A 27,637-nucleotide genomic window follows, 5' to 3' on the forward strand; every position below is an offset into this window, starting at 1 on the left:
TCGGGCTTCCGAACGGAAGTGACTCTACAACGGTGGAGAGCGATCAGACAGGGGGAGGGGGTTTAAAGCGATTACAACCGTTGCACTCAGGATACCACCACTTGGGGACCTAGTGGCAGAATACAACGGTTTAAAGCTCTTTGCAACGGTTAGGGACGGAAGGCAGATGTTCGCCATGTGAACGCCGGTAAGTACACCGATTCCAACTGGCCCCTATACCGTTGTAAATGCCCTGTCTGAATGCACCCATAGTGTCTCAAAGTCACTCTTCCATTACCCAGATGGTCTATCACCAAAGAGGGTGCCTTCCACCAGAGGATGTGCAATCTTGATCGTGTGGGTTTTTTTTTAAATTGCTGTAATCCCCCTTTAGTATTTTTTTTTCATGTGTTGGATAGAAACATCTTAAATAAATCACAGCCCTGGTTGGTTTATGGGTCAGGAGCTACAGAATTCCACACCTGTTTAGCTCTTGTTTTGATTCAAGGAGTTTTCGTGAATCCAGGAAAACCTGATTCCATGCAAAGGCAGGATCCCCTGTGGCTGCCGGGCAGCTGTGTCACACGTGGCTCCCGTTTCCCATGTTTTCCTTTGGATCTTCTGCCCGCTACGCTCTCTGCAAAGAATCCTCACCCAGTGGGTTTCATGGGCCAGGGGAGAAGAGAGAGGGGGAAGCCCGTGTCATCAATCACCCAGGCTATTAATACTCCCGAAACAGAGCAAAGTGAGAGAATGGAATCAATGAAGATTATTCTCAGACTCTAATTTGGGCCTCTTGCCTTGAAAAATCAACACACACACACTCCTCCAGCAGCACCTACCGGGGTTTTGTTATACACATCAATATTGTTACCTTCTCAGTTAATTTATATTGACTTTGATGCTTTCCCATGGTTAACTGCTCACAGTTGCTGCTGCTTTGAAGGTTTTGAGCCTTCAAATGGATTAGGGAGATCAAAGGAGTGGGAAGCAGATTTTGGGAAGCAGATTTGAATCAGGATGCCGGAACTTCCTTTTGGGTAAGGTTGGTGCAGTTTGTTCTTTCTGCACAGGGGGCATCAGAAGTGATTGTGCGGGCTATGGGGAGGCAGCCCTTTTTTTAAGGAAAGGAGGTGCAAGGGGGCACATGATTTCTGTATAGAAAGGGGCTGGTTTGATTCCCAGTGTCTCCAGTTAAAGGATCTCAGGTGTTGAGTGTGAAAGGCCTTTCTCTGCCTGAAACCCTGCAAAGCCAATCAGAGTAGACTATACTAAGCTGGACAGACCATTGGCCCCAGGTTTAAAAACATGCAGGTTGCCCTCTTTCTGCTAACTGTCCTGGCTGAAGCCCTCATTTAAAGAACAAAACAAAATCATGAGCCAGTTACAACCACCTTGTAATGTAGGTCAGGATTATTCTTCCCAGCCGAGGGCTGAGGCTGAAAGAGAGAATGTTTTGCCAAATGCCACAATGATTTTGAGGCATGGGTGAGGTTGGTCTGAAGGATTTCCCAGTCTGTAACTCATTGTTTTTGTTCATATCCAATTTATCATCACCACAACAACCCTGTGAGATGGCTGGCCTCAAGGCTGAATGGGAATCTGAATCCAGGTCTCCCCTTGGGGCAGTGTACCTGGTTGTCCTCTCCTCCCTGTCATTGTCAAAACAACCCTGTGAGGTAGGCTTGATTAGAAGATGGTGACTGGTCTCGTGGCAAGGAGGATTTGAACCCAGGCCTCTCTAGTCCTAGTCTCCTTAGTCTTTGCAGTAGACTACATACCAGCTTTCCTCCACTGTTGTAAGACAGGAAACTGGACCTTAAGTGTTAAAATAATCAAATGGGGTGGGGTGCTAGCACCCTGGGAAGGGTCCTCTTGTAGCTGCTGAAGGATGGGCAACTAATCCTCCCTAGGAGGATGGGCAACTAATCCTCCCTAGGAGGATGGGCAACTAATCCTCCCTAGGAGGATGGGCAACTAATCCTCCCTAGGAGGATGGGCAACTAATCCTCCCTAGGAGGATGGGCAACTAATCCTCCCTAGGAGGATGGGCAACTAATCCTCCCTAGGAGGATGGGCAACTAATCCTCCCTAGGAGGATGGGCAACTAATCCTCCCTAGGAGGATGGGCAACTAATCCTCCCTAGGAGGCTGACTAAGGGCACCTCTTAGACAAAATAAACAGGATCCTTGTAAACCCACTTTGTATTCACTGTGACAGTGTTGATTGTGATGAACTAATTAGCTGTTAAGTGGTGTGATAGGTATTTTTAATGGGGAAATCATTCTAATTCTGCATTAATGAATGTACTGTTACTTTAAAGTGTTATTTGTTTATGCCTGTGAGTCAATAAGGCGAGCGGGGCAAAAAACATGCCAGGCTCCCATGCTTCACCAAAGCAAGGAAATAATTGTGATTTGTCTCCGAGGAACGATAGCATCTTCATAATTAGAAATGTCAAAAAAGCAAGTTTGCTATTAAGATTATTGGCCTGGCAAGATAGTTATCATAGTAAATTAGATTCAGCATCTCTGTTTTTCGCTGGTTCGTGTCGCAGAGCAGCTTCCCGGTTATTAGCCAGTGATTTGTAAAACATGAAAATGATCTTGGTAATTGCTTGTGCCTATAAATTTTCAAAGATAGGTATGTTTTTTTTAAAAAAAATATATATGCATGGACTGTTCCTTTGCAAGAAGCTTCCAGGTTTGAGAAACAATGCTACTTGCTCATGTGCAGGTGATCATCACCAGGGGATGGCGTATTCAGGAGAGCACAGGTGTCTGGCATCCTGATCTAATTCCGTGTACTTGAGAATAAGAGTCGTTTTGCACAGCCCATTTTGAGTCAAGGTGATGGAGGAAGGAGGCTCCACAGGGTGTTACCAGATCTTGCAAAACTAGGTTGCCAAGTTGAAAAATCGGCGTGGTGGGGGACTCCCATCCGGCGACTAGTGCGGAAGTGACGTTAGGACACCGGGCACACTGGGGGCGGGGCCATGACCATCCGAGGGAAAACCATAGAGCTTTCCCTCAGATGACTGTGGCCCCATGCCCGGCATCCTAACTTCCGGGTGACGCGCACGTCAGGGTGGGGTTCCCCCCGGGGCCCGATCCGCCGCCGGCGGGGAACGGGCCTCTGGAGCAGGGGTTTCCCCACCCCCCGGGGGGACTTGGGAAGCCTATGCAAAACCCATGGGTTCAGTGTAGCAATTCCAGTTTCTGACATGGGGTCTCATTGCCCTGCCCCCATCAAGACCACACTAATGACATTGTTAGCATTAAAATCAGATCAGTTTTTGTGTCAGTTGTATATAAGTGGAGTTAACATGGACATTAACGTGCCATAAAATAGACAATTGAACTGGAGAAGAAAGAGGCTCGTGGTGATATACAAAAATGATATGACAGATGGCATATTTTAACCTCCTGCAGCATAAAGAAGGCAGCATAAAAATTTCCTTGCTGGATCAGGCGAAAGGTCCTTCCAGGTCAGTTCTCTTTAGAACCACATACTTCTGGAAGACCGTGAAGCAGGGCCCCGTCAACAAGAAGGCAGGCCTGTGAAACCCCCCCCCCCCGGGCCCTGCGCAAAAACTCCTCTCACATCTACACTCACACCACTCAGATTCAACACAAACCGCCCCTGAAATTCAAATCTCTTCTCTTGCCCAGCTTCATAGGCCTGAAAGTGACTGGGCACCACTTCCAGAATCTTGTCAAGAGTGGGAGTAATGGTCCTGGATCCACAATACACCCCCACAAAAAAAATGTACAGATAATTTTATTGTTTGTGCATGTTTCTGGGCACCACTGTTTTAACATTTCCTCAGGTAGACATTCCAATTTCAGGCCATTGTTCCTGTAGTTATCATTTTCCATGATGGCGAATATCGATATTTAAAATTCATGTAGGATGTTCATCCTGGTATCAAAAGATGTGTTTTCGAGGTCAATAAAACCAAATGCAGTGTTATATCACTTGTAGAGACAGACTTTTTTTTCTGTAGCTGCCATTTTGCAAGATGTCAGATCTTTTTTCGCATTCTTGTGGGACTAGAAATAAGGCCCGTTGTGGAAATAAATACAACGGGATCTAGAAAGAGGCTCTGGGAGAGTGCTCTGGCTTTGGGCAAACAGTGTCAGTCTGCTTTTAAAACATGAATCTGGGACCTGCACACCACCAGAATACAGCAGATTCCATATGCAACTGACATTCCAACTGCCTTGCGGGGGGGGGAGTTTGAGGTGTGGAATGGAGTGAAGTCCAATCAGCTTCCATATGCAAAAGACCAGGTTGTCGCAGCAGTTGTGGTGTGGGCGGGACCCGGGCTTTGCCTTCTGATTGGTGGCGATATATGCTGAGGAGCAGTGCCATCAGCCATACACTAAGGGTTGTAGAGACAGACATTTTTTTCTGTAGCTGCCATTTTGCAAGATGTCAGATCTTTTTTCGCATTCTTGTGGGATGCTTACATTGGTATCAAACCGTATGTTTTGGGGGTCAATAAAACCAAATATACTAAACCCAAACATACACTCAGCTCCTCCTCTTTTGTTTTGTTGTTGCCTTGTTGCTTCAGGGCTGTTTGTGGACAGGTTCTGGGTCTTTTCACGTTGAGCAGTGGCCCACACTGAGCTCTGGATGTAGCCTTATCATGTATCTCAGGTGGTGTCCCGCCACCCAAAAGCCATGCTTGTCACCTAATTAAAGGGCTCTTAATGAGTTTTGGCGAGTGATCAATCGATCATCTGCATATAAGCAACAAAAATAGTTCCAGAACAAAAATCGTATTATCTTGGTTTGTGGGCAACACCTGCATGTGTCATAATAGTCCTCTTTTTAAAAGAGGTATTCCTTCCTGTGCATGAGAGGGGGATGCCTCTCTTGAGATGCTTGTCTTCTGCAGTTTTTCTGAAGATAGCATCTGTATAATTTTGCACATTAGGAAAAAAAAACTTTTAAAAGCAGCCTTCGTTTTTATATGATGAACACATGCAGGCTTTATTTTAGAAGATGCATTGCGGGGGGGGCGGAGCCAAGCGGCGCATGGCGGACGCATAGTGGAAAGGCTCCCGTTCCTTCTCCTCCTATAACGTCAATAACTCTCTTATTCAAGTCTACATGCCGAGAAAAAGCATCAAGAAGAACGTAGGAAGCAAAGCCGAATCAAGCAGTAAAGGTAATCATACTGTAAAAAACTTTTCCTTACCTACTGAACCCTCCAAAGCTGCGGCCTCGTCCTTCATACAAAGCCACAATATGGCGCCGACAAAAAACGCAGACAGTTTAACTCCAAATTCTCCGATACCAGAGGAAACTCCCTTAACTAGAGAAGATTTAAGAGAACAAAATAATGAACTGAGAGAAAGTCTCCTCAAAGATATGGCATCACTTGTAAAATAATTGCTCCAGCCTGTACAAGCCTCCTTGGCCGATTTGGTTAAGGAAGTGAAAGACGCTAAGAAAACGGCGGAAACAGCAACTGAAATGGCGCTTAATTTACAAGGCGAAGTAAGAACTTTTCAAGTAACGGAGCAAACTTCCCTAAATAGAATTGCCATTCTTGAAAACAAATGGAGGCAATTAAACTTGAAATTCCGTGGATTTGAAGAGGGGGCAGAAGAAAATAAAGACCTATCCTCTTTTATTGCTGCTTGGTTAGCGAATATTTTGGAACTAGACGATGGCGCTGCACCAGTGCTTACAAGAGCACACAGACTGGGACCATTAGCGGCGGCTAGAAAAGGTAGACCAAGGGATATTTTGGTTCAATTCTTGTACCAGAAGACCCGAGACAAGATCTTAAAAGAGGCAAGAACCAGAAGATCTTTAAAATTTCGAGACAGCAACATTATTGTTTTGCTTGACTTATCACCGGAGGTGCTGGAGAAACGAAAAAACCTGAAACCTATCACTACCAAACTCAACGAGGCCAAAATAAGATTCCGGTGGTCCCCAACCTCTGATATTCAAGTCTACAAAAATGGACTGCAATACAACGCTGTAGATATCATTACAGGAAAAGCTTTACTTGAACGTCTTCAGATTGAAACTATCTAAAAGAAGATGCATTGCACTCTTTCTTTCAGGTAGGGAATGCCTCTCTAAATTGCCATCCTCATAACTAATCGTTTTTCGTTTTTTAAAAATGTGCTGCTTGGGGCACCCTTTCAGCTTATTGGGAGTTTTTCATCAATTTTATCAACTGATTAAATTTTATAGTCAATTATTTTTCAGAGTGAGTCCTCCTGAAGATTCTGCCAAAAACGACCACATGGTGGTAGGAACTAGAAGACTTTCTTTTCACAGTCATTGACACCTTTACATAACATAATGCAAGGAATTGTTCTGCGAGGCTCTCATGCTTTTCTGTTTTCTTGTCATTTTCCTCCTCATACTAATTTTTCCAATAAGTGAAAGTGGATTCCAAATGTTTGTACTGGTAGCATCCGGGCAGGAGATTTCCACTCTATATGGAAGAACTCGGGTACAATCTGCCGCCACTCAGTATGGAAAAACTTTTAATGTTCATTCACTTCTGGTCCTGTTTCTTCTCACTCACATGGTATTGATTTGGGCTCATGATTTACTTGGACTTCAAATCAAAGTTGGAGTCCGGCGGCACCTTTAAGACCAACGAAGTTTTATTCAAGGTATAAGCTTTTGTGTGCACACACAGTTTTTCAGATAGAATGAAATGGAAATTACCAGTCCATACATATAGAGGGTGAGCCGTAAATTAGCATACAGCATAATGAAGATGTTTAACAATCCAAGGACCAAACAGGAATAACAAGCTTAGTTTATATGGTTACTATTTGGTTGGGTTTCATTTCAGGGAAAAGATAGTGAAGGAAATAAATATGTCAAAATTGGAGATTGATGGACAAATGTATCCTTAATTGTGGAATGCTGAGACCCTGTCATTATGTTCCATCTGTCTCTTCTCAAGCGGGGAGGTGACCTTACACCGTCTTCTGTGAAGTGGGATGATTGGAGTTCAGATGTTGCAGGGGTGGGAGCTTCTGTTGAAATAAAGCTTAGGAATGTAACGTAGTTCATACCCTGCAGCAGCTCTTTAGTCTAGGTAGTTTTGGCAAGCTACTGGATCTCATCAGCAGCTCCCTTTCTTCCAGATTTACTTTGAAGGATTGTGATAAGGTTAGTAAAACATTTCTTTTCCGGTGTGCATTTGGCTAAGGTGCTTAGGCCACTGAGATGTTTGTGGGAGGTTTTTGGTGGGGCTGTTTTAACTGGACCCCTGAGTGGTTTTCATCAGTTTGCTGGTGGTTACAGTTGCTAATGAGTATGTACCTACTATGTGATCATAATCTCATTAAAGGCATAAAGCCTGCCCTGTAATTGAAAGGCAGCCAGTGGACTTGGCTTGAGCAGAACTCCACTGTATGCAGCTGAGCCGTATGACATGCTGGGCTGTGCTTGGCCCATTTTATGCTCAGTGATTTATGGAGGATGTTTCCCCCACATTTATTATTATTATTATTATTATTATTATTATTATTATTATTATTATTATTAATAATAATAATAATAATAATATCTTTCAATGTATTAATCGCTCAATCCTGCAGAGCTGCTGGCTCTGAGCGATTTACAGTTACACATATTCACATGGGACTAACAATGATTCATAGGGGTAAAGGAGGACAACATATAAATCTTTTAAGTCGCATACGTTTGCAGCCTACAGGGATTTTGTTCAGCAGTAGGCTTAGACGTGTTCCAGACGGCATTCACTCGGCTTGGCTTGATGATGTCAGCTTTTTCCAGGACTGCTTCAAGTCGCAGCGCCGCACTGCCACCGCCTGGCCGGATTGGCCCATTGCAGGCTTCTTGATGCCGAGGAGATCTTTCCAAGCTTACGAGCTGGGCATTCCATTTCGCCGGCTAACACCTCCCCCCACCGGGGGTGGGGTTTAAGTGTGCCCACCCTCTCTAAGGAGTGGTACCCATTTTATCTACTCTGTGCCACCACTCCCCACTTTGAAACTTTGAGACATAGCTAGGTGGATCAAGCACCTACTTTGTGTGCAAAGGTCCCAGGTTCAATCCCAGGCATCTCCAATTAAAAGATTCTTAGGAAGTTGAGTTGGGACACATCTCTGCTCAAGAACCTTCCTGAAGAACTGGTGTCCGATGGAGCAGACCGATAGAGCAGTTCTCTGACGATATAAAGCTGAACAAAGTTTGAGCCCAGTAGCACCTTTAAGACCAACAAAGGTACCACTGGACTCGAACGCTGTTCTGCTGCTTCAGACCAACACGGCTACCCACCTGGCTCTGTCTTGATGTGGGGGCAGCTTCTGATGATTATGTGACGTTTCCCCCCACGGATGTGCCTGCTGTGTCATTTGTTGCGTTTCTAACCTGCCCTGTTTCCATCAAGAGGCTGAAGGTGGCATACCGTGGCGCTCCCCTTGGCACCATCTAAGTCAAGATGGAGACCTGCTTAGCTTCCGTTTCAGTGTTGTTGTATCATGTTCTCTCCGACATACAAACATAGTTGTGGAACAGAGTTTGGCAGGAGGTGTGGTCTTCACTGTACAGATTTTTCTAGACACAACCATCATGGTAACCTTTGCAGATGGGATCTGAATCTGGCTCATGCTTAGAGCTGCCAAGTCGCCCCGGGGGGCGGGGAAATCCCCGCCCCAGAGGCCCGTTCCCCGACGCCGGGGAATCGGGTCCCGGGGGAAACCCCGCCCCGGTGTGCGCGTCACCAGGAAGTGATGCTATGATGACGGGCACGCTGGGGGCGGTGGCGTGAAACTCTATGGTTTTCCCTTGTATGGTCGTGGCCCCGCCCCCAGCATGCCCGGCGTCATAACGTCACTTCCTAGTGACGTGCATGCGGCGTGTGTGCGCGCGCTTTGCGCGGGCGCGCACGCACCAGGAGCCGCCCGGGAGTCTCCCGCGGAGGAGGTAAGTGCCACTTGGCAACCCTACTCATGCTTATGTTTCTGCGGGTCTGAGTGTTGCTTCCATGTCGGGAAGACACGTTTTGTGTTTGCACCGGACCTGGGATGTGCAAAACTGATATTTTGAAGCCCTTATTGTGTAGAGAGTTATCCTATATTCTGTTCAGCTAGTGTAAACAGTGGGAGGTGATAAGTACTGGTTAAAATTTATAGCGGATGTGTGAACTTAAAAGTCTCGCAAAACAAAAGCCCCAAGGAAAGAATGTAATTTAAAACAAAACACTGCTTTGATTACTCTCTGTCTTCTAGCCAAGACTATGGAGGAGGCTAGGGCCACGTGTCAAAATAAAAAGCGGGGGGGTGGGGGTGGAGACACACCACAGCATTTAAAGACCCTGAGGCTTTAAATACAACAACAACAACGCCACATCTAGTGAAATTGCATGCGAGCATCTGTGACTCTACCAAAGGCAAAAATATCACATCGTTTGGAAAGATTCAACCCAGAAGCTGATTCAGTGGGAGTGGGAGGATGTGATAATGGGGGTAGCCCTTTTCTGCAATCCTTGCTCAAGCGGAGTGGGCTCTTTGTCCCACGCGTTGTGTTGTTGAGATCAATTATGCTAATTGTGCGAATAAATGTCATTAAAAATGACAAAGGGTTGCAAAAATTTTAGTCCCGTTGTGTGTGGCTTTCAGGAATGCAGCTGTCACAATGTGTTTTATATTCCATTTATTTGCACAATCTGAGCAAACAGCCTGTAGATTTGCACAGCGGTGTCACTCTCCTAATGCCCTCGAGCCATTTATCGAGGTGTGCCAATGCACACAGTAGAGCCGTGTAAGCAAGCCGGAGCATACGGCATGTATTTACCAAGGCGTGCTGAGCAGCGTGGGCTGCTGGGAGAGTAACAGGCTTTTGCTTCTTGGGATGCATTCGGATGTCTACTTTCTGTGCTGAGGCTGGCATAAGGTTGGCATGGCTGGGCACTGGCTGAGATCCACAGCCTTGCAGCAGAGGGCTCCCCGGCGAGAGGAGAGTCTGGGTTGACCTCTCATTTCCCTGTGGGAGAAGTGCCGGGAAGCAGAATGCGAGAGAATTGCCTTCTGCTGCCTCCCCACCAGCCCAGAGACCACTACAGTGGCTCTGTCTTGCTCTTTTTAGACCTGTCTAAGGTCAGATTAGGAGCTGCGGTGGCTCAAGGGGTTAAGACGCTGAACTGCAGGCTGTGGAAGGTCGGTAGTTCAGCAGTTCGAGACCCGAGTGTGCCGCATGACGGAGTGAGCTCCCGTCTCTAGTTCCAGCTCCTGCCAACCTAGCAGTGCGAAAGCAAGAAATAGCAAGTAGATAAATAGGGACCACTTCGGTGGGAAGGTAACAGGGTTCCGTGCGCCTTGGTGTTGAGTCATGCCGGCCACGTGACCACGGAAACGTCTTCGGACAGCGCTGGCTCTTCGGCTTTGAAACGGAGATGAGCACCGCAACCCTAGAGTCGGACTCGACTGGCTTTCGAGCAAGGGAACCTTTACCTTTTTAAGGTCAGATTGGTAACACAGTCACTACTCTTTACAGCTTGGGTTGTCTGAGAGGCCAGCGCAAGCGTTCTGAAGCTTGCTTTCTTGGCTCCATTTGTCTGGGGAGAAGCATAGATGTTGTACACCCATCAGCTGTATACGGTGTGTTCCATTGGCTGCTCATTGGTCAGGGCGGAGCTTGTCATCACTGTTCTGCTTCCTCCCTCATTCTTCCCACCAAACACCTGAAAAGGGCTGTGGGACAGTACAGCTCAGATGCACCACGCACTGGTATTATTGTTGTTATTGCTCTTGCTATTATTACTACAACTACTGCTATTATTAATCACTACTATTAGCTGTAGTTGTGGGCTGATTTTATTTATTTATTTATTTATTTATTTCCATTTATACCCCGCCCTCCCCGCGTACGGGCTCAGGGCGGCTTACAACCATAGGGCACAAAAGTGCAATAAAATACAATAAAACACAATTTAAAACAATTTATACCTGGGAACCCAAGGATCCCGCGTGACTAGACAACCCTCACTCCAGTATTGCACAACCCTATCCATTCAAGGGGAGGTTACTGTGGCCCCCTGAAATTATTAGCCACTTAACCTCCGGCGGTGCTGTAGAAATGGTCCTCGTTGGTGGAAGTGGTAGCGGCGGCGGCTCCTATTCGAAAGCCTGGCGGAAGAGCTCCGTCTTGCAGGCCCAGCTATAATGGCTCCCAAGGCAGTTTACAATTAAAACATAATCATTTGCAACTAAATTTTTAATTTCCAAGATACTCAGAAAGCCCAAGTGGGACATGGATGTTTCTTCTTCCTGTAATTTGGGAACGTTAAGTTCTGTCATTCTTGTTTTCCTCGGTATGTTACCCTTGGGAACAGGGAATGGAGGACGATGAACTGAAAAAGCAGAGACTGTAAATAAAGACTTATTGCTTCCAGACTGGTTGACACTTTTTTTCTGACGAATCATTAGCAAGTAACTTCCAATTCTGCAGCCGTCCATTCAGAAGATGCCCAGCTGTTCAGTATGTTTATTGTGCCACTCAATATACCATAGTCTCCCTCCTCTTCTCCGCGTGGAGAGCTCATGTCTCAAACTGCTGTAGTTGTCCTGATGCTGGGAAAAGATTTTATTTGAGGATCAAATTTCTTCAGTTTGACTTAAGAGTTCAAGTTTAAACAAGAAAGCAGGAAAGAAAAAGAATGCATTTGAAAACACATTTGTTTATTTAATGAATTCAGTTTCTGTCCTGCCCTCCCCGCAAACAGGCTCAGGGTGGGTTACAAGGCCACACCAAAAATCGTGACAACAATAACATGTAAGTTAAATAATTAAAAGCAACATTTTAAAACAATGATTAAAAACAACAATCAGCACGAAAAGCCTCCTTAGCTGTGCTCCGTTTGATCAGAAGCCAGCAAATTCATGTTATTCTTACCTTATAAAAACAGCGTGGGTAGGTTTTGCAGATCACCTTATGTCAGACTCTTGCCCAGACTCACTCCCAACAACGCTCTTCTTTTAGTGATTTGTTTATTGAGATATGTAGTTGTGTCAAGTAGAGACCATCTGTGTCAGAACTGACTAAGCTGACGCCAGTCCTGGTATTATACGTGATTCAAACAACACCTCCCCAGTGACCTGTCCAAGCAATCCATTCACGCATCCCGGCTAAACTAGTTCGCACTCCTTCCCCCACACCCACCTGCAAACCTAACAGTTTCATCATCTACAAAGGCCAGCTGGAAGAGACAGGCGTTCAAGGACATTCGCATTCTTCCCATACGGGAGGCCCCTTAAGAAAACAGTTATGCAGTGCTAAGCGAAGCAGGTTCCCACACACCCCCACACACTCACCAACTGGCCCCCTGATAGCCCAGATACAGAATGGTTACAGGAAAATGAAGACAGAGCACAACACCCCATGGCAAACGAGGCCCCGAGTTTGACACCTTAAGCTAGGCCTTGGTGATGCCTGATTCTAGATCATCACTGCAGCCCTTGCATCCAAAAATAAGTATTTTCTGCTGCACAAGATTTATGAATCAATGAGCTTCTAAGGGAATACAGGGAAAGGAAAGATCACCACTGCTGGCGGAAGTTTGTTTGTGGTGCCACAGCCTGTAATCTCTGTTACAGAGAAAGGGGGAGTGAGCCCTTAAAAGGAATGTCCTGCAGAACTTCTAGCACAGATCTAATTTGTTGCTAGGGTATGAGCAGTGCCTTAGTAGGGAACTACTTCTTTCTCCTACCATAGCTAGGGAAAGCCGCAGGCAGGCAGGTGGCTGGGCTTGGTTGGGTACACAAAGGAAAGTGACCCCCCCCCCCTCAGGGTGAGAGTAGGAGACTCCTGGCCTGGAGAGGAAACAAGAAGTCTTTAAATCTTCAAGGCAACTTTTCCATTGAAGTTGGAATCTTTCAGAGCATAAACAATAAAACAGATAGTGATTAATTTCATATTCAGATTTGGGGTATTATTTCTGCATTTGGAGTACGTCTTGTTGAAATTTTGTTAGCACAGGTTGCTAGATTTACCACTTTTGCACCTCTGTCTTCCACTGCAGGTCTGTAGAAATTAAATCTCTCGGTTGTGTGTGGGGGTGAATGCATCTTGGCGTTAATGCACGTAACATGTAAATTCCCACACATCGATGCTAATATGCCGTGTCATGCATCATAATCGTGTCACTTCAGCATCCTCAGGGTAACACGATGTAGCTAGTTTTGAACGGTCAATGGCAGATTGCAGGAGCATTTTCCCATAAGGCTGTGAGCAGTCGAAGGGGAAAAGAACGGGAGGAAAGAGAAACGCAGTCTGTTTTCAGCCTTGCCTAACGTGTCCTCCTTGCAAGGAACAAGTCCTATAAAACTTCCTGCCCCCCATATTCTCCATCATAACTGAAGCACTGGTCTCCACTACATTGACTCCTCTCTCACCTTGCGGGGGGGGGGGTTGTTAAATACCTTCTATGGGTTTTCTTCTTCTGGTCCTTTCTCTAATTGTAGCGGCCCAGTTGATGGGCTCACGCACACCTTTGAATGGGGCTTGGGCTAGGGGTACAAACGAACCAGTGCACGCGAGGGCTGCTTACTCAAGCCATTTCAAGCTGGATCTCAGGCTGAGGAGCCCGGCAGGTTCTCCAGAGGAGCCTGCCCTCCTGTCTTCCAGCAGCAGCCTTTGTCTCTTGTTGACAGCTGTTTAACTGGGGGGAGGGGGTGTAACTGGAGCCAATGTTCCCTCTAAGCTGTGGAGTCTTGTGAGCGAAAATTCCGCTTTGTGAGCGACTGGCATTAAAGTTGTGAGCGGGCGATTTGGCCGCCGCATAAATTAGTTTGCTCCGGAGGCTTCCTTCCTGAGCGAAGACAAAAATCTGTGAGCGGGAGGCTAAAAAACTGTGAGCTGGCTGTGGTGGCTCAAGTGGTTAAGACGCTGAACTGCAGGCTGTGGAAGGTCGGTAGTTCAGCAGTTCGAGACCCAGGTGCCGCAAGACGGAGTGAGCTCCCGTCTCTAGCTCCTGCCAACTTAGCAGTTCGAAAGCAAGAAATAGCAAGTAGATAAATAGGTACCACTTCAGTGGGAAGGGAACAGCGTTCCGTGCGCCTTGGTGTTTAGTCATGCCGGCCACATGACCACGGAAACGTCTTTGGACAGCGCTGTCTCTTCGGCTTTGAAACGGAGATGAGCACCGCAGCCCTAGAGTCGGATTCGACTGGCTTTCGAGCAAGGGAACCTTTACCTTTACCTAGCTCACACTAACTCAGCTTAGAGGGAACACTGAACTGGACATGTGAGGGAAACCCCCCCCTCCCGCACTGTGTCCATAAGCACTCCTGAGATGCCTTGACTGTGTTTTGTTTCCAAACAGGAAAAGCCAACAACAATGTTCAGTGGGACGAGGACTCCATAGAGTACCTGGCGGCCAACCCTGTCAGAATTGCTTTTGTCTTGGTTGTTCATGGCAGAGCTTCTCGGCAGCTGCAGCGCATGTTTAAGGCTATTTACCATAAAGACCATTTTTATTACATTCATGTCGACAAGGTAATATATCATCGGTTATAAATTGCCTGTCTCGGCATCTGTCTGTCTTCTCATCCTTGCCGCTTCCTCTCTCCCTCTTTGGTCTTTGCTGCATCCCTTGTGATGGTGTTGCTTGTTGTGGTTTTTTTCCCATATGTCAAATGGCTTCTGCCTTGGGTTGAGCTGTGGCTCAGTGGCAGAGCCCCTGCTTTGCACGCAGAAGGTCCCACGTCCAACCCCCAGCATCTCCATGTGGAAGACCTCTACCTGGAGAGCTGCCTTGACCTTTGGTAGCCCAGGGTTCCGACTCCATATGAGGCAGTTTTGTGCATTCAGACATCTCCTGCTGTGGGAGGTCCTTAGCTCAGTCGTAGAGGTTATGCTTTCAATTGAGACGTCCCCAGATTCAGTCCCCAGCAAAAGAACTTCAGGTAGCAGATGCTCAAGGAGATGCTTCTGGGTCAGCATTGCTGGGGTGAACAGACTTTTCCAATAGAGTACAAGGCCTAATACGGAGGGTCTTAGTTCAGTGGTGGAGCATTAGCCTGGCGTGCAGGAAGCCCCTGGGTTCAAGCCCTGTCATTACCAGTTAAAAGGATCAGGTAGGAGGTGATGTGAAAAGCAGCTGCCCGTCAGACAGTACCAGCCTTGCTAGATCAAGAGTCTCACTCGGTGGAAGGCAACTTTATGTGTCCGTGTGTGACTGTATATATGTTTGCATTGACTCTTTCCACCTCTTGATTTGACTGCCTTCGTCTGTCCGGTTAATGTGACTGTTGTATCTGTCCATGCCTTTCTGTTGTATGTTGTGGTAACCAGTAAGCCATGTAGAGAGTCTGATTGATATAGGAGCTTAAAATGGCATCGCTGTCTCCAGAAGAGATGAAAGGGTGTGACTGCATTCGTAAAGAATGGCCTGTGGCTCAGTGGTAGATAATCTTTTCAGCATGCAGAAGGACACAGGTTCAGTCCCTGGCATATCTCATTAAGGGTCAGGGAGTAGGAGATGCAGAAGATGTAGCAGTGCTGAAATTGCAAACTAGGAGGGCTTCAATCAGCAGTGGTTTGTTGCAGTGTCCAGATCGGCTGCTGTAACAAACTGCAGTTTGCCTCTTGCTTACAAACTTCAGTTAGGCCATAATGTACCTGCCATGTAACCTATTAGGTGATACATTTTCTAGGCCAGCTCACAAGACCTGGCCCCATTCTTTCTAAAACAATTACAGTCTGTACAGTGTAAACTGGTGAAACTGAATATAGCTGTTTATTTATCTAATATCTGACGAAGGGAACTTTGACTCTCAGAAGCTCCCCCCCCCCAAAAAAAAAAATCTTGCTGCTCTCTAAGGCACTACTGGACTCAAATCTAGCTATCCTACTGCAGACCAAATATGGCAGCCTTCCTGAAACTATTTATTTTACGACTTCTATCCCACCTTTCGGTCCCCTCCCTTAGATCTCTTCATAAAAAGTAACATGCCTCTGTCTTACAGGGCTCTTTTTGTAGAAAAAGCCCAGCAGGAACTCATTAGCATATTGGGCCACACCCCTGACAGCACAGCTCATTAGCACATTAGGCCACACCCCCATGTTACCAGAAGTGTGGTCATCCAGCCACACCCACCTTTTGCTTGTTATTCTGTTTACCTTGTTTGTTGTCAAAACCCAGGGCCCTTTTTTGTAGCAGGAACTCCTTTGCATGTTAGGCCACACAGCTCGAATGTAGCCAATCCTAATGAGTTTCTGCTGTTGGGTGTGGCCTATTATGCTAATGAGTTCCTGCTGGGCGTGGCCAACTCGGGAGCCAGCCGGAACTCCGTTCCTGTGCGTTCCTGCCCAAAAATAGCCCTGATTAAACATTGATTACATCACTGGCCATATTATCACAGATACATTTCCTGTTCATTGATTAGTTCCAGTATTCCATAAACACCATCAGTAGTTGATTTTATAACTAGGAAGAGGGTATTATGATTGCTCCCTAGGAAACAGAGGGATGTTTTCGTCTGTAGGTGTAAGACGGTTGTCCCTCGTGTCCAGGATATTCTAAACTCTCTGCTGTCCTAGCTGCATAACATTCCAGGTTGAACAGGAAGTGAAAGCTGTTAGCTAGACCACAGTCTGTGTTAAGAGCCTGCCTTGGAGAAACTCTCCTAATGATTTCCTTGCAAATGCCCCATGATCCTTGCAAATGCCCCATGTCTTGGGACCTCCAGTTTAGCTTACAATGGAGGAGACACATAGGAAGATTACTTACTGTGTGATGGGGGTGAGGTGGCATGGATGTGAGGGGAGATGTTCCCTAACGTATCTGCTGTGTGCATGGAGCTTCAGGACACACGTGGAGCTTGGTGGCTTTTCCAAAGGAATCCATGAATGCTGTGCTATTTGCCCAAAGCACCAGCTGTCCTGACCTAGAGACTCCGGAGTGCTCACAGGGCAGCTGATGCACAGGCAGAGCCTTCCGCCTTGAGGCAAAAAAGGGACTTAATAAATTCATCTAACTGGAGCTCCACCCAAGCAAAGCCTATCATTTTATTTTAATGTCTGCAAATGCTGAGCGGTGGCCAGTTCTATCCACCAAGCATTTCTCTGCTTGTTGTGTCTTGCAGTTCCATGTGCACATGCAGGGTTTTTGAGCCCGCGTGTTAGTGGAAATGTGACTGCGAAGTCCTTCATCGACTCTTGAATCTGTCTTTTCTTTTCTTCCACAAAGCGATCCAATTACTTGTACCGACAAGTTCTCCAGTTTGCCAGCCAGTACCCAAACGTGAGAATCACCTCTTGGCGCATGGCAACTATTTGGGGAGGAGCAAGCCTTCTGTCCACCTACCTGCAAAGCATGCGCGATTTAATGGAAATGAAGGACTGGCCGTGGGATTTCTTCATCAATCTCAGTGCAGCTGACTACCCAATCAGGTATAGTGATCAGCCTTTTTGAAGGGTTTCTGTTTCCATTGGCTCAAGGGTCCATCTCAACTGCATCCCCACATCATTGGACATTGCGCTATTAGTGAGTTACAGCAGTTGTTTGCAGCTGGATTTCCCTTTGTGGATAAGACAATCCAGTTGCAGTGTTTGCAGTGTTTGCTGTAGCATACTTCAGAGGACAGCGGGAGCTGGTCCATGGGGTCGCGAAGAGTCAGACTCGACTGTGCGACTGAACAACAACAACAACAACAACTGGTTGCACGGTGTCCAATGATGTGTGGGTGCATCCTTTGTCTGGTTTTCTGGTTCCAACAGCAGCCAATCACATATTGCTGGGAATTTCACATCTTTTGCTGTCGGAAGGACAGGGGTGACTTAACACAACCTTAGTTAATGGGCCTTATCAAACATCTGGGTGAATCTCTGAGTGTTGTTCAGATGGACCCATGCCGTTGTTGCAGGAAGCCAAGGGTACAGGTGAGCCACAGGGCCAGCAAGAAATGGAGTGGCATTACTTCAAGGGATGGATTCCTACCCCTACCCCTAGCATTTTACTACCCCGTTCTGTGATAAGCTGGTAAAAATACAGATATGATTGATATTTAAATGTTGATGCACTGACCCACATCAGAAGGCTGTCTTCATTTTAGCCTGCACCTGTATGATCATGCGCCCTCCTGGGCTTCAGCCAGCGGTCCTCCTGTGGGTCACAGCCTCCACATTCTCTCCCTCTCATTGCCCTGGATCTTCCTTTGGTGCTCAGGGGGGGTCCCTGGCATTGCTGTCTTTCCTTATGAGGCTACACCTGCGTGTCTGTATTATCTGACAACAAAATGGTGGTCAGGACTTGAGGCTCAGGTTTGCAGTGGAAGCAGTAGGAGGCATGGAGCAGTGCAACCAACAGGGGAGATTGCTAGGGAGAAGTGTTTTGTTTGCATTCCCAGAAATATGAATGCAGAAGACATGTTCGTTGATGCTCACAGGTGAGTTCTCCCCTTCCCAATCCCAACCTTTCCCCAGTCAACCATTCTTATCCTTAAGCGAGTCAATTTTTGCCCTTTCCTTAGTGTGAGGTGTGCTGGTTGCTGAAAATGCAAATAGGCCTGAAGTGAGAGTGAGGATTGGTGTATAGCAACCATACATCGCAGTTTCACTGCAGAAAATACTGTTCTTTAGACAGCAGACATTGTTTGCTGTATAAATTGTAGAGATGCCCTGTGTTGTTGCTGTTGTGAAATTCAGAAGAAGCAAATCTCTTTTGCCCTCTGTACTTACTTTCCCTGCCTAGAGAGTGGCTTGCTGTCTTTCCGTGGGGTTGTCCCGTAGAGGTGCTCTAGACCCCAGACATCCTCCGTTCAGCTAAAGAGGACACAGACAGGGTATAAGACTGTCACGATTGTTCTCAGCAACGTCTCAAGGAACGAGGCGCCCCTCGCGTGGTGCTCCCTCCTTTGCCCACCCTTGTGAGCCCTCTGTTTTACTCTCTTTCGTACACAGTTCAAGGGAATTCTCTCTCTCATTGGAGTCTGCAGGTCCTTCCCTAGGTTTGGAGCCTGCCTGCTGGCCCCATCTCACCTAGGGAGCAGTGCTGCTCCCTGCGGCTTGGTCCTCTTGGCCTCCAGGGCCAGAACATTTTCCTTCCTTGACAGCTGTCTCTACTCCCCGCTCGAGTGAGCCGCCTGCAAGTAAATCTTCCCTTGGCTTGTCCTTGGCAGCCTCCGACCCTTGCAGGTCTCCCTCCACCAGCTGGGCCCACCTGTTGAACAGGTTCCAGCCTGGAGCAGGGCAAGCTGCCCCAACCCTGTCTGGGCCCTTTTAAAACTCAGCCAGGTCACCAGCAGCACAGCCCCCCCACACACACACAGCTCTCGTGGCCTCCCTCCCGCCCTCCCAAAGACATATCAGGGAGATTAAATGGTTCATAATATTTTTTTAAAATCCTGTGATGTCCTCCAGAGGGACTTGATAAAATCAGCTCGCTAATGGTTGTTCTTCAAGGAGAGTTCAGTCCAGATAACATGAAAGTCATGGGACTTGCTTAGCGCTGTCATGGGATGCCTTTGCTTATTAGATGCGCTCCAGAGTACAGCTTGTCCTGGACAGTGTGCTTGCGGGCAGGAAGAAACGCTCTTTTTGGGTGCTCCCAGTTGATTTATTCTGTACTCTCACCCGGAGATACCCGAAGGCCTGGATCACGGAGGTTGCCTTGAACTTTCCAGTGCTGCCTACTCAGAGGCACGGTGGGGAATACAGCAGGATGGCACTGAGCTGTAGCCTGACCACGTGAACAAGACAGCCAGTGTATTTGCAGACACTGAAGAATGCATCCCTGCTGCCTTCCAGTTCCAAGCCAGCACTGTTGCCTTTCCAGGGTGGAGCCACGTGTTTGGTTGGTACTCACCTGTGTATGCTCATGTTCATTCCTGGCCCTTGTTACAAAGTACAGTTTCCCAGGAATAGCTTACACCCTTGGCTTCTGTAACCTTTAAGCTGGGTAGTCTCTGCCCCTTCCTTCACATGTGTTGGTTGCAAGACATGCAAATAGGCCTGAGATGAAATATTGTATTGGTGTTGTGGCTACCAGTGTCATGTATAGACCAGTGTCCTAAGGGTAAAGCGGTCCTCTTGCCCTGTTCAGTTTCTGGGGAGGGAAGAGGCATTTCTGAGTGTGAAGCTCTTCTCTCCCAAAGGGAAGGTTGAAAGCTTCCCAAACCCTGCCTTTGGTGTAGAGCCAGTTTGGTGTAGTGGTGTAGTGGACTCTAATCTGGGAGAACCGGGTTTGATTCCCCACTCCTCCACTTGCACCTGCTGATGTGACCGTGGGTCAGTCACAAGCTCTGGCACAGCTGTCCTTGAGAAAGAGCAGTTTGTGTCAGAGTTCTCTCAGCCCCACCCACCTCACGGGATTTCTGTTGTGGAGAGGGGAAGGGAAAGGAGTTTGTAAGCCACTTTGAGACGCCAAGTGAAGGGCGGGGTATGAATCCAATCTCCTCTCTTCTTCTTCTTCTTTACCCATGCTTCCTCTCGACTCTCATGCCGTATTGCTTCCACCTGTGCCAGCAGAGCAGTTTAGCAGGAGAAGACAGGCAAACATTCAGAAGTGTTGGCCTTTATTATATAAGAAATCGTGTGATTCATTCGTTGCTTCCCACCCACACCCAGTGTCCTCTGTACTTTTTCCCTCCGTGTCCATTTTCAGTCGATACTAGAATCCGGGTTTAAGGAGCAGCCATGGGACCAGGGCTCAGCAGGTGGCAGCAGCTTAGCAAGCAGGACATCCTTCATTTGATTCCCAACATTTCCACTTAAGAGGATCTGGTAGGAGAGGACGATGTTTACTGGGGAGCCACTGCCAATCTGAGTAGACCGTCCTGACCGTGGCAGACCAGTGGTTTGACGCAGCACCCTTGTTGTGTGCATCTGTGCATCTGTCTGTAAGAAAGAGCCAGCACGCATTCCCTTTACAACTAAAACTGAGGAGCAGTGCCTGGAGAAGTGTAGGGTTTAAATCATGCGTTGATTATAAGGCAAGAATTACTCAGTTCTCATACAAAGAGTTGCATGAGAATTGTACTTACGTGTTGAACTTAACATGTTCACTGTAACATGTCTACAGGCTCAGTATAAGGCAAGCATTCATGTTAAGGCTTAGGATCAGGCTGAGTTGCTACAAATTCCCGGCCCAGAATTGAGGGAACAGACAAATGCATGCATGGGGGGGACCAAGCTGGGCTACCTTCGACTGAAACTTAATTGAGAACAAAATAGCAGTATATCTCCTTCCACGTGAGAATGATTCCCCATTGTATCCTCTTGACTGCCCAAGAGATCAGGCCTTGCTGCTTGAGATCCTTGAACTGAAGCCGGTGCCCTGCCGCCGAAACACAGGGTCTCCCTAATATGCATATGACATCACCCTGCCAACCAAAGTCCGCATGGTCAAAGCAATGGTATTCCCAGTAGTCACGTACGGCTGCGAGAGTTGGACTATAAGGAAGGCCGAGCGCCGAAGAATAGATTCTTTTGAACTATGGTGCTGGAGAAGACTCTTGAGAGTCCCTTGGACTGCAAGAAGATCAAATCAGTCAATCCTCAAAGAAATCAACCCTGACTGTTCCCTGGAAGGCCAGATAATGAAACTGAAGCTCCAATACTTTGGCCACCCAATGAGAAGGGAGCACTCACTGGAGAAGACCCTGATGCTGGGAAAGATTGAAGGTCAGAGAAGACGGGGACGGCAAAGGGTGAGATGGTTAGACAGAGTCATAGATGCAACGAACATGAAATTGAGCCAACTTCAGAGGATGGCGGAAGACAGGAAGGCCTGGCATGATCTGGTCCATGGGGTTGCGAAGAGTCGGACTCGACTGTGCGACTGAACAACAACAACAATATGCATATGAAGCAGCCTAATATGGAGTCGGCCCACCTAGCTCAGCACTGGCTCCTCTGAGTGGCAGAGGCTGTGTCCCCATGGCGGGGATATTGTGCGTGCCAAGCAAGCACTGTGCTGCCAAGCCACCTTCCCTCCTGCACGAGATCCTCTCTGATCTAACCAATTGCCTAAGACTTGTATCAAAGAGCTGCAAGTGTTCTAAATTTTAATCTCTCATTAAACTCTCCTGAGTATAAGTGATATCTTGGAAGTCGACGAGCAGGGAATAGATTGGTTATAGAAGGAGATGCAAATACTTCATCTGAAAAAACAAGTGAGGTAATTTAGATAACAAGGCTCAAATTAGCTATGCTGCAATTAATATTACCTGTGTCTGTCTCGGGGAACGTTCTCCTTAAAAAGAAACTGTTCCTGTGCCATGAAGTTGAGGACATTTTGTGTTTCTGACCTCTATCGCTGTTGCCTTTGGTAGGTTTTCTTTTCTGTTAATTCCATACAGAAGGAACCCAAGCCCCAGCTTCCTGACAAAAAGGCAGAAAGGCCCATGCAAAGGAGGGGGTCTCCACCTACCGGGTCCCTCCAACTCTTAGAAGCACATATTCAGGGGGCTACAGCAGGAGGGGGGGGAGATCCATTCCTTGAGGGCCAGCCTGATGTCGGGGTCAGGAGCACGGACTCTAATCTGGGAGAGCCGGGTTTGATCCCCCACTCCTCCTCCATGTGCAGCTGCTGCTGGGTGACCTTGGGCAAGCCACAATTCTCCCAGGGCTGTTCTCTCAAGAGCAGTCATCGAAAGAGCTCTCTCAGCCCCACCTACCTCACAGGGTGCCTGTTGTGGGGAGGGGAAGGGGATGGAGAGCAGTGTTCCCTCTAAGATGAGTTAGTTGTAACCTGCTCTGAGACTCCGAGTGAAGGGCGGGGTATAAATCCGAGTCACAGTTTCCAGGCTAATATTTCTGGGCTGGACTCTTCATTGGGTCAGTTAGCTTCATAGTCCATATTAAATCACTTTGTGCAGTCGTTACAAGAAGCAGTAACCTGGATTCCAAAGATTTCCTCAGAGAGACTTGTTAAATATTACTGCCCATGCATCACGTTCAGATATCAAAGGTGTGAAAGGAAGTATGGTCTGACAAAGACACAGTAGAGCTTGAGAGCGTCTGGAAATGGACTTTGAGTGAAGAGATCATCCTCCTAATGGGATGTTTACCTTGGGAATGACATCAGGGAGCATAATAGAGGCTTTCATGGTCATGAGCCCCGTGGAGAGTATATAAAAAAAGGAAACCTTGGGAGGCCAGCAAGTCACCCACTGACATTTACGAGAGGCAAAGAAAAGAGAAATTATCTTCAAGCAGTGCACACTCGATCAGTGGAATGAATCCACATTGCATATGTGGCTGGCTGTAAGTTCATTTAATGTATCTTTCTTTTATATGCTACCTGTTTCCATCATGGGTCCCAAGACAGTGTGCAGAGGAGTCCCATCCACGCACAGACGAGCTCTCCTGACTTAGCTTCAGCAAGGTCGCTGCTGTACTGAGTCGCTTTGAGACATACCTTAAACCAGGGCTTTTTTTGTAGAAAAAGTCCAGCAGGAACTCATTAGCATAATAGGCCACACCCAGCAGCAGGAACTCATTAGCGTATTAGGCCACACCCCCTGACTGCACCACTCATTAGCATATTAGGCCACATTCCCGTGTTACTAGAAGTGTGGTCATCCAGCCACACCCACCTTTTGCTTCTTATTCTACCTTGTTTGTTGTCAAAACCCAGGGCTTTTTTGTAGCAGGAACTCCTTTGCATGTTAGGCCACACACCCCAGATGTAGCCAATCCTAATGAGTTTCTGCTGTTGGGTGTGGCCTGTTATGCTAATGAGTTCCTGCTGGGCGTGGCCAACTTGGGAGCCAGCCGGAACTCCGTTCCGGTGCGTTCCCGCCCAAGAATAGCCCTGCCTTAAGCTATAGAGGGTAGGTCTCAGTAGCCAGAGTCATGACATCTTATACAGTTGGGACCCGTCTCGCACATGCGAGAGGCTGGGAATGGCTAAACAGAGAGTGCTTTATTCCCACCATGCCCTGCTGGTAGGTTTTGCTGAGCCCACTGGATGGATGCCCCATTGATCTGACTGGGCACAATGGCGGGGCTGAAATCCGTCTCAGTAGCCAGAGTCATGACATCTTATACAGTTGGGACCCGTCTCGCACATGCGAGAGGCTGGGAATGGCTAAACAGAGAGTGCTTTATTCCCACCATGCCCTGCTGGTAGGTTTTGCTGAGCCCACTGGATGGATGCCCCATTGATCTGACTGGGCACAATGGCGGGATTGATATCCTGACGGCCCACTGAAGAGGGGGACTGTGGCTTTCTTTGCACAGCCGGATGCCAAATGTCTCTCTGCACTGCTAAGCAATTTGTCCCAGTGCCTTGTGGAGAGAGGTTGCAGGTCACTGATATTCTGACACAGCATCGGGATTCATCCGTCTTCACTTTGGTCCCGGGTGCGGCATGTTCCCCAGCTACTGACTTTCTCCTGCAGAACTCAGCTCCGCCGTTTTAGCCCATTTATCTCCCCACCCCCACCCCCAAGCTGGACTCCAGGTCTGGCCATAGGCTCACCAGGTGGGAAAAGAAGTGGGTGACACACACATTGGGGTGGGGAAAGTGTAATGAGTCCTTGAAAGGCTACGACGCCCTCTCCTTCTGCTTGCTGACTATCCTTTGCAAAATGCTTGCCACCCACCCCCACCACCCGCCCTCAGCAAACATGAGAAAAGTATTTCTCTGCTCCTTAACAGAAGACCTGTTGCTCTAGCGAGCTGCTAGGAAAAGGCCAGAGATGCTTCTGCTGTAAGGGTGATGTTCCAGTCATGGAACCACCACGTGGCTGCATGAAAAGGAGGAAAGGCGCCAGGTGCGCGCGTTCGTGGGGTGGGTGCTTTGTAACAGCTTGAAGACAGCAAGGAAAACATCCAATGCGTAACTTGCATGAACACTGGACCCTTTAATGGAATCTGACATTTCTCTCAGTGGTTGTCGCCCACTTTGCAGACCTGGGAAAGGCTTCCCCCAGCCCTTATCTGAGTCCTAATGTCTCTGCAGCACGGACAGGCTTGCAGTCAAAGACGCACTCAGGTTTAGGTCAGGCTGGCTGCTGTTGCAGTTTTAAGTATGAAGGACGAATGTACACCCATCATCATTGATTTTTTTTAATTGAACGGGAGAGGTCAGAAGAATTAATGCAAGTGACTGGCCAACAAAACCTGTGAATGGCTCCTTGGATTTCTTAAAAAGTGGCTACAGTGGCATTTTAATGACTTTGGATCAGGAGACAGCTGCAGAAAGTGATGTCTTGGAAATCTAGGTTTATTTCTGACCAGGTACACAACTACATCCATTTCCATAGAGGTACATTTGAGAAGGGATCAATGGTCCCTCTAAGCTGTGGCGTCTTGTGAGCAAATATTCCGCTTTGTGAGCTACTGGCATTTAAGTTGTGAGCCAGTGATTTGGCTACTGTATACATTAGTTTGCTCTGGAGCCCTCCTTCCTGAGCCGAGACAAAAATGCATGAGCCGGAGGCTAAAAAACTGTGAGCTGGCTCACACTAACTTAGCTTAGATGGAACACTGGTAGGGATCATTCTGTTCCTCCGTGTCCATCTGCATCCATCAGAGTAGTATGCCATGATCTATTTTGTCAAAAGCGACAGACAAATCCAGCCCCAGCCATTCAGTAATCTCCCCCCAAAAAAAAGATAAATTGGAGAAAGGGTTATGATTAGCTAATCCTTTTTTCTCCAGTGAAGGCTTTTTTCAATAGTGATGTAATCATGCAACATCTCTAAAAAGTCCAAGGATAGCTTCCCCCTCCCCCACCCTACAAAGCATTCATGGTTTTAAGTACTGGAGACCTCTGCACCTCCTTACCAGATTTTACTGACCTGGTGGTAGCAGAGAAGTGCCGTTTCCGGACTGTACCTGGTAGCCTCTCCAATGCACTTTATGGAGTTTCTACCATCCTCACTCTTGACTTCTCCCTGTCCTTCCCGAGCTTCAGAGTAAAACCCAGGCACCTGGACAAGGGTGGAGGCTCTTGCTTGGTGCCTTTAAGAGGTGCCGTCACAAGGAGCTGCGGTGGCTCAAGTGGTTAAGACGCTGAACTGCAGGCTGTGGAAGGTCGGTAGTTCAGCAGTTCGAGACCCGAGTGTGCCGCATGACGGAGTGAGCTCCCGTCTCTAGTTCCAGCTCCTGCCAACCTAGCAGTTCGAAAGCAAGAAATTGCAAGTAGATAAATAGGTGCCACTTCGGTGGGAAGGCAACAGCGTTCCGTGCGCCTTGGCGTTTAGTCATGCCGGCCACATGACCACGGAAACGTCTTCGGAGAGCGCTGGCTCTTCGGCTTTGAAACGGAGATGAGCACCGCAACCCTAGAGTCGGACTCGACTGGCTTTCGAGCAAGGGAACCTTTACCTTTACTTACACAAGGAAAAGGGAAGGAGCCGCGGGGGTGAAGGGCTTTGAAAAGTCTAAACAACAGAGTGAAGAAAAAGTTTTAATGGGATGTTGTTTGTTATACACTGTTATTTAGTACTATTGCAATTATAGAAAGGCCTTGGGCATATTAACTAATACAGGCTTGGCGTTTGGGGTATGTTTTTCCCCCATTAACCAAAGGCACTTCAAGGTTTCTTGGGATATAACGGGAAAGCATTCCAAATAAATGAGATTCTGCTTTGTCAGAATAATGAGACGTTGAGGGTTTTTATAAACTCCCAACTTGGCAAAAACCAATATCTCTAATTAGACGAAGAAACCCTCAGCAGAGGATTTGCATCACTGGCTGTGCCCACAACAAAGTCCCCCCCCCCCCCCCCCGCGTATTTACATATCAAATACAACTGGCAGCATTTTGGCAGGCGTCCAGAGCCAGAGATAGTTTTAATCGCATTTATTCTCTTATCCTTGCTGAAATTCTCTCCTGGCCTGCTGTGGATTTTCACTTAAGCTTTTATATTTAGGCATTTAACATAATTTTTAACTCTTCGTTTAAAACTGACCGTCTGAGGTGCACGGAGCTTAGGAAACAGCTCTTTGGATTTCATCCATTTCCCACAGGGTCTGCCTCGGGGGAGCCAAAGATTAAGCACCTTTCTTCGCAATCTTGCCCAGTGTTTCAGCGGCTCCATTGGCTGTGTCATAGAGCCTCACTGGGCACCAGAATGCACAGGGGATTCCCTGCGACGAGGGACTGTTGCGATGACTTCAGTACTGGAGAAAGCTGCATATAATCCGTGCTGCTCAAGCAGCTGTGAGAAACAACATTTATTGAAAAATGGGTTCTGTTGTACTGACTAGTAGTGTTCTTCTACCCTGTGAGAGCAGCAACTACTATTGAGAACATTGTGCAACTGCTATCATTCATGCTCTCTCTTTAGCATCATGCTATTGGAACGTGGCTGGATCATAAATAAGAGTCTATTTCAGATGGTCGCATCCAAATGTGGATCCTCATGATATGTACGGTCCTCATGCTGTGAAAAGGGACAGTGGGTTTATTTTTCAAGCGTGTACCGTCTCTAGTTCCAGCTCCTGCCAGCCTAGCAGTTCGAAAGCAAGAAATTGCAAGTAGATAAATAGGGACCACTTCAGTGGGAAGGTAACAGCGTTCCGTGCGCCTTGGTGTTTAGTCATGCCGGCCACATGACCACGGAAACGACTTCGGACAGCGCTGGCTCTTCGGCTTTGAAACGGAGATGAGCACCGCAACCCTAGAGTCGGACTCGACCGGCTTTCGAGCAAGGGAACCTTTACCTTTACTTACTGCTTTGATAT

General features: G+C 47.4%; 1 protein-coding gene across 1 annotated transcript in view; it reads left to right on the forward strand.

The window, feature by feature from the left end:
- XYLT1 (xylosyltransferase I) overlaps positions 1-27,637 on the forward strand; it is a 274,833-nt gene that overhangs the window by 192,041 nt on the left and 55,155 nt on the right. The window contains exons 5-6 of the mRNA XM_015412172.1: positions 14,319-14,491; positions 17,187-17,402. Coding sequence (XP_015267658.1) covers positions 14,319-14,491; positions 17,187-17,402 — 389 coding nt within the window. The remainder of the gene's footprint in view (positions 1-14,318; positions 14,492-17,186; positions 17,403-27,637) is intronic.

This window comes from Gekko japonicus, unplaced genomic scaffold (genome assembly GCF_001447785.1).
Source record: "Gekko japonicus isolate JY-2015 unplaced genomic scaffold, Gekko_japonicus_V1.1 scaffold2238, whole genome shotgun sequence".
Taxonomy (NCBI): domain Eukaryota; kingdom Metazoa; phylum Chordata; class Lepidosauria; order Squamata; family Gekkonidae; genus Gekko; species Gekko japonicus.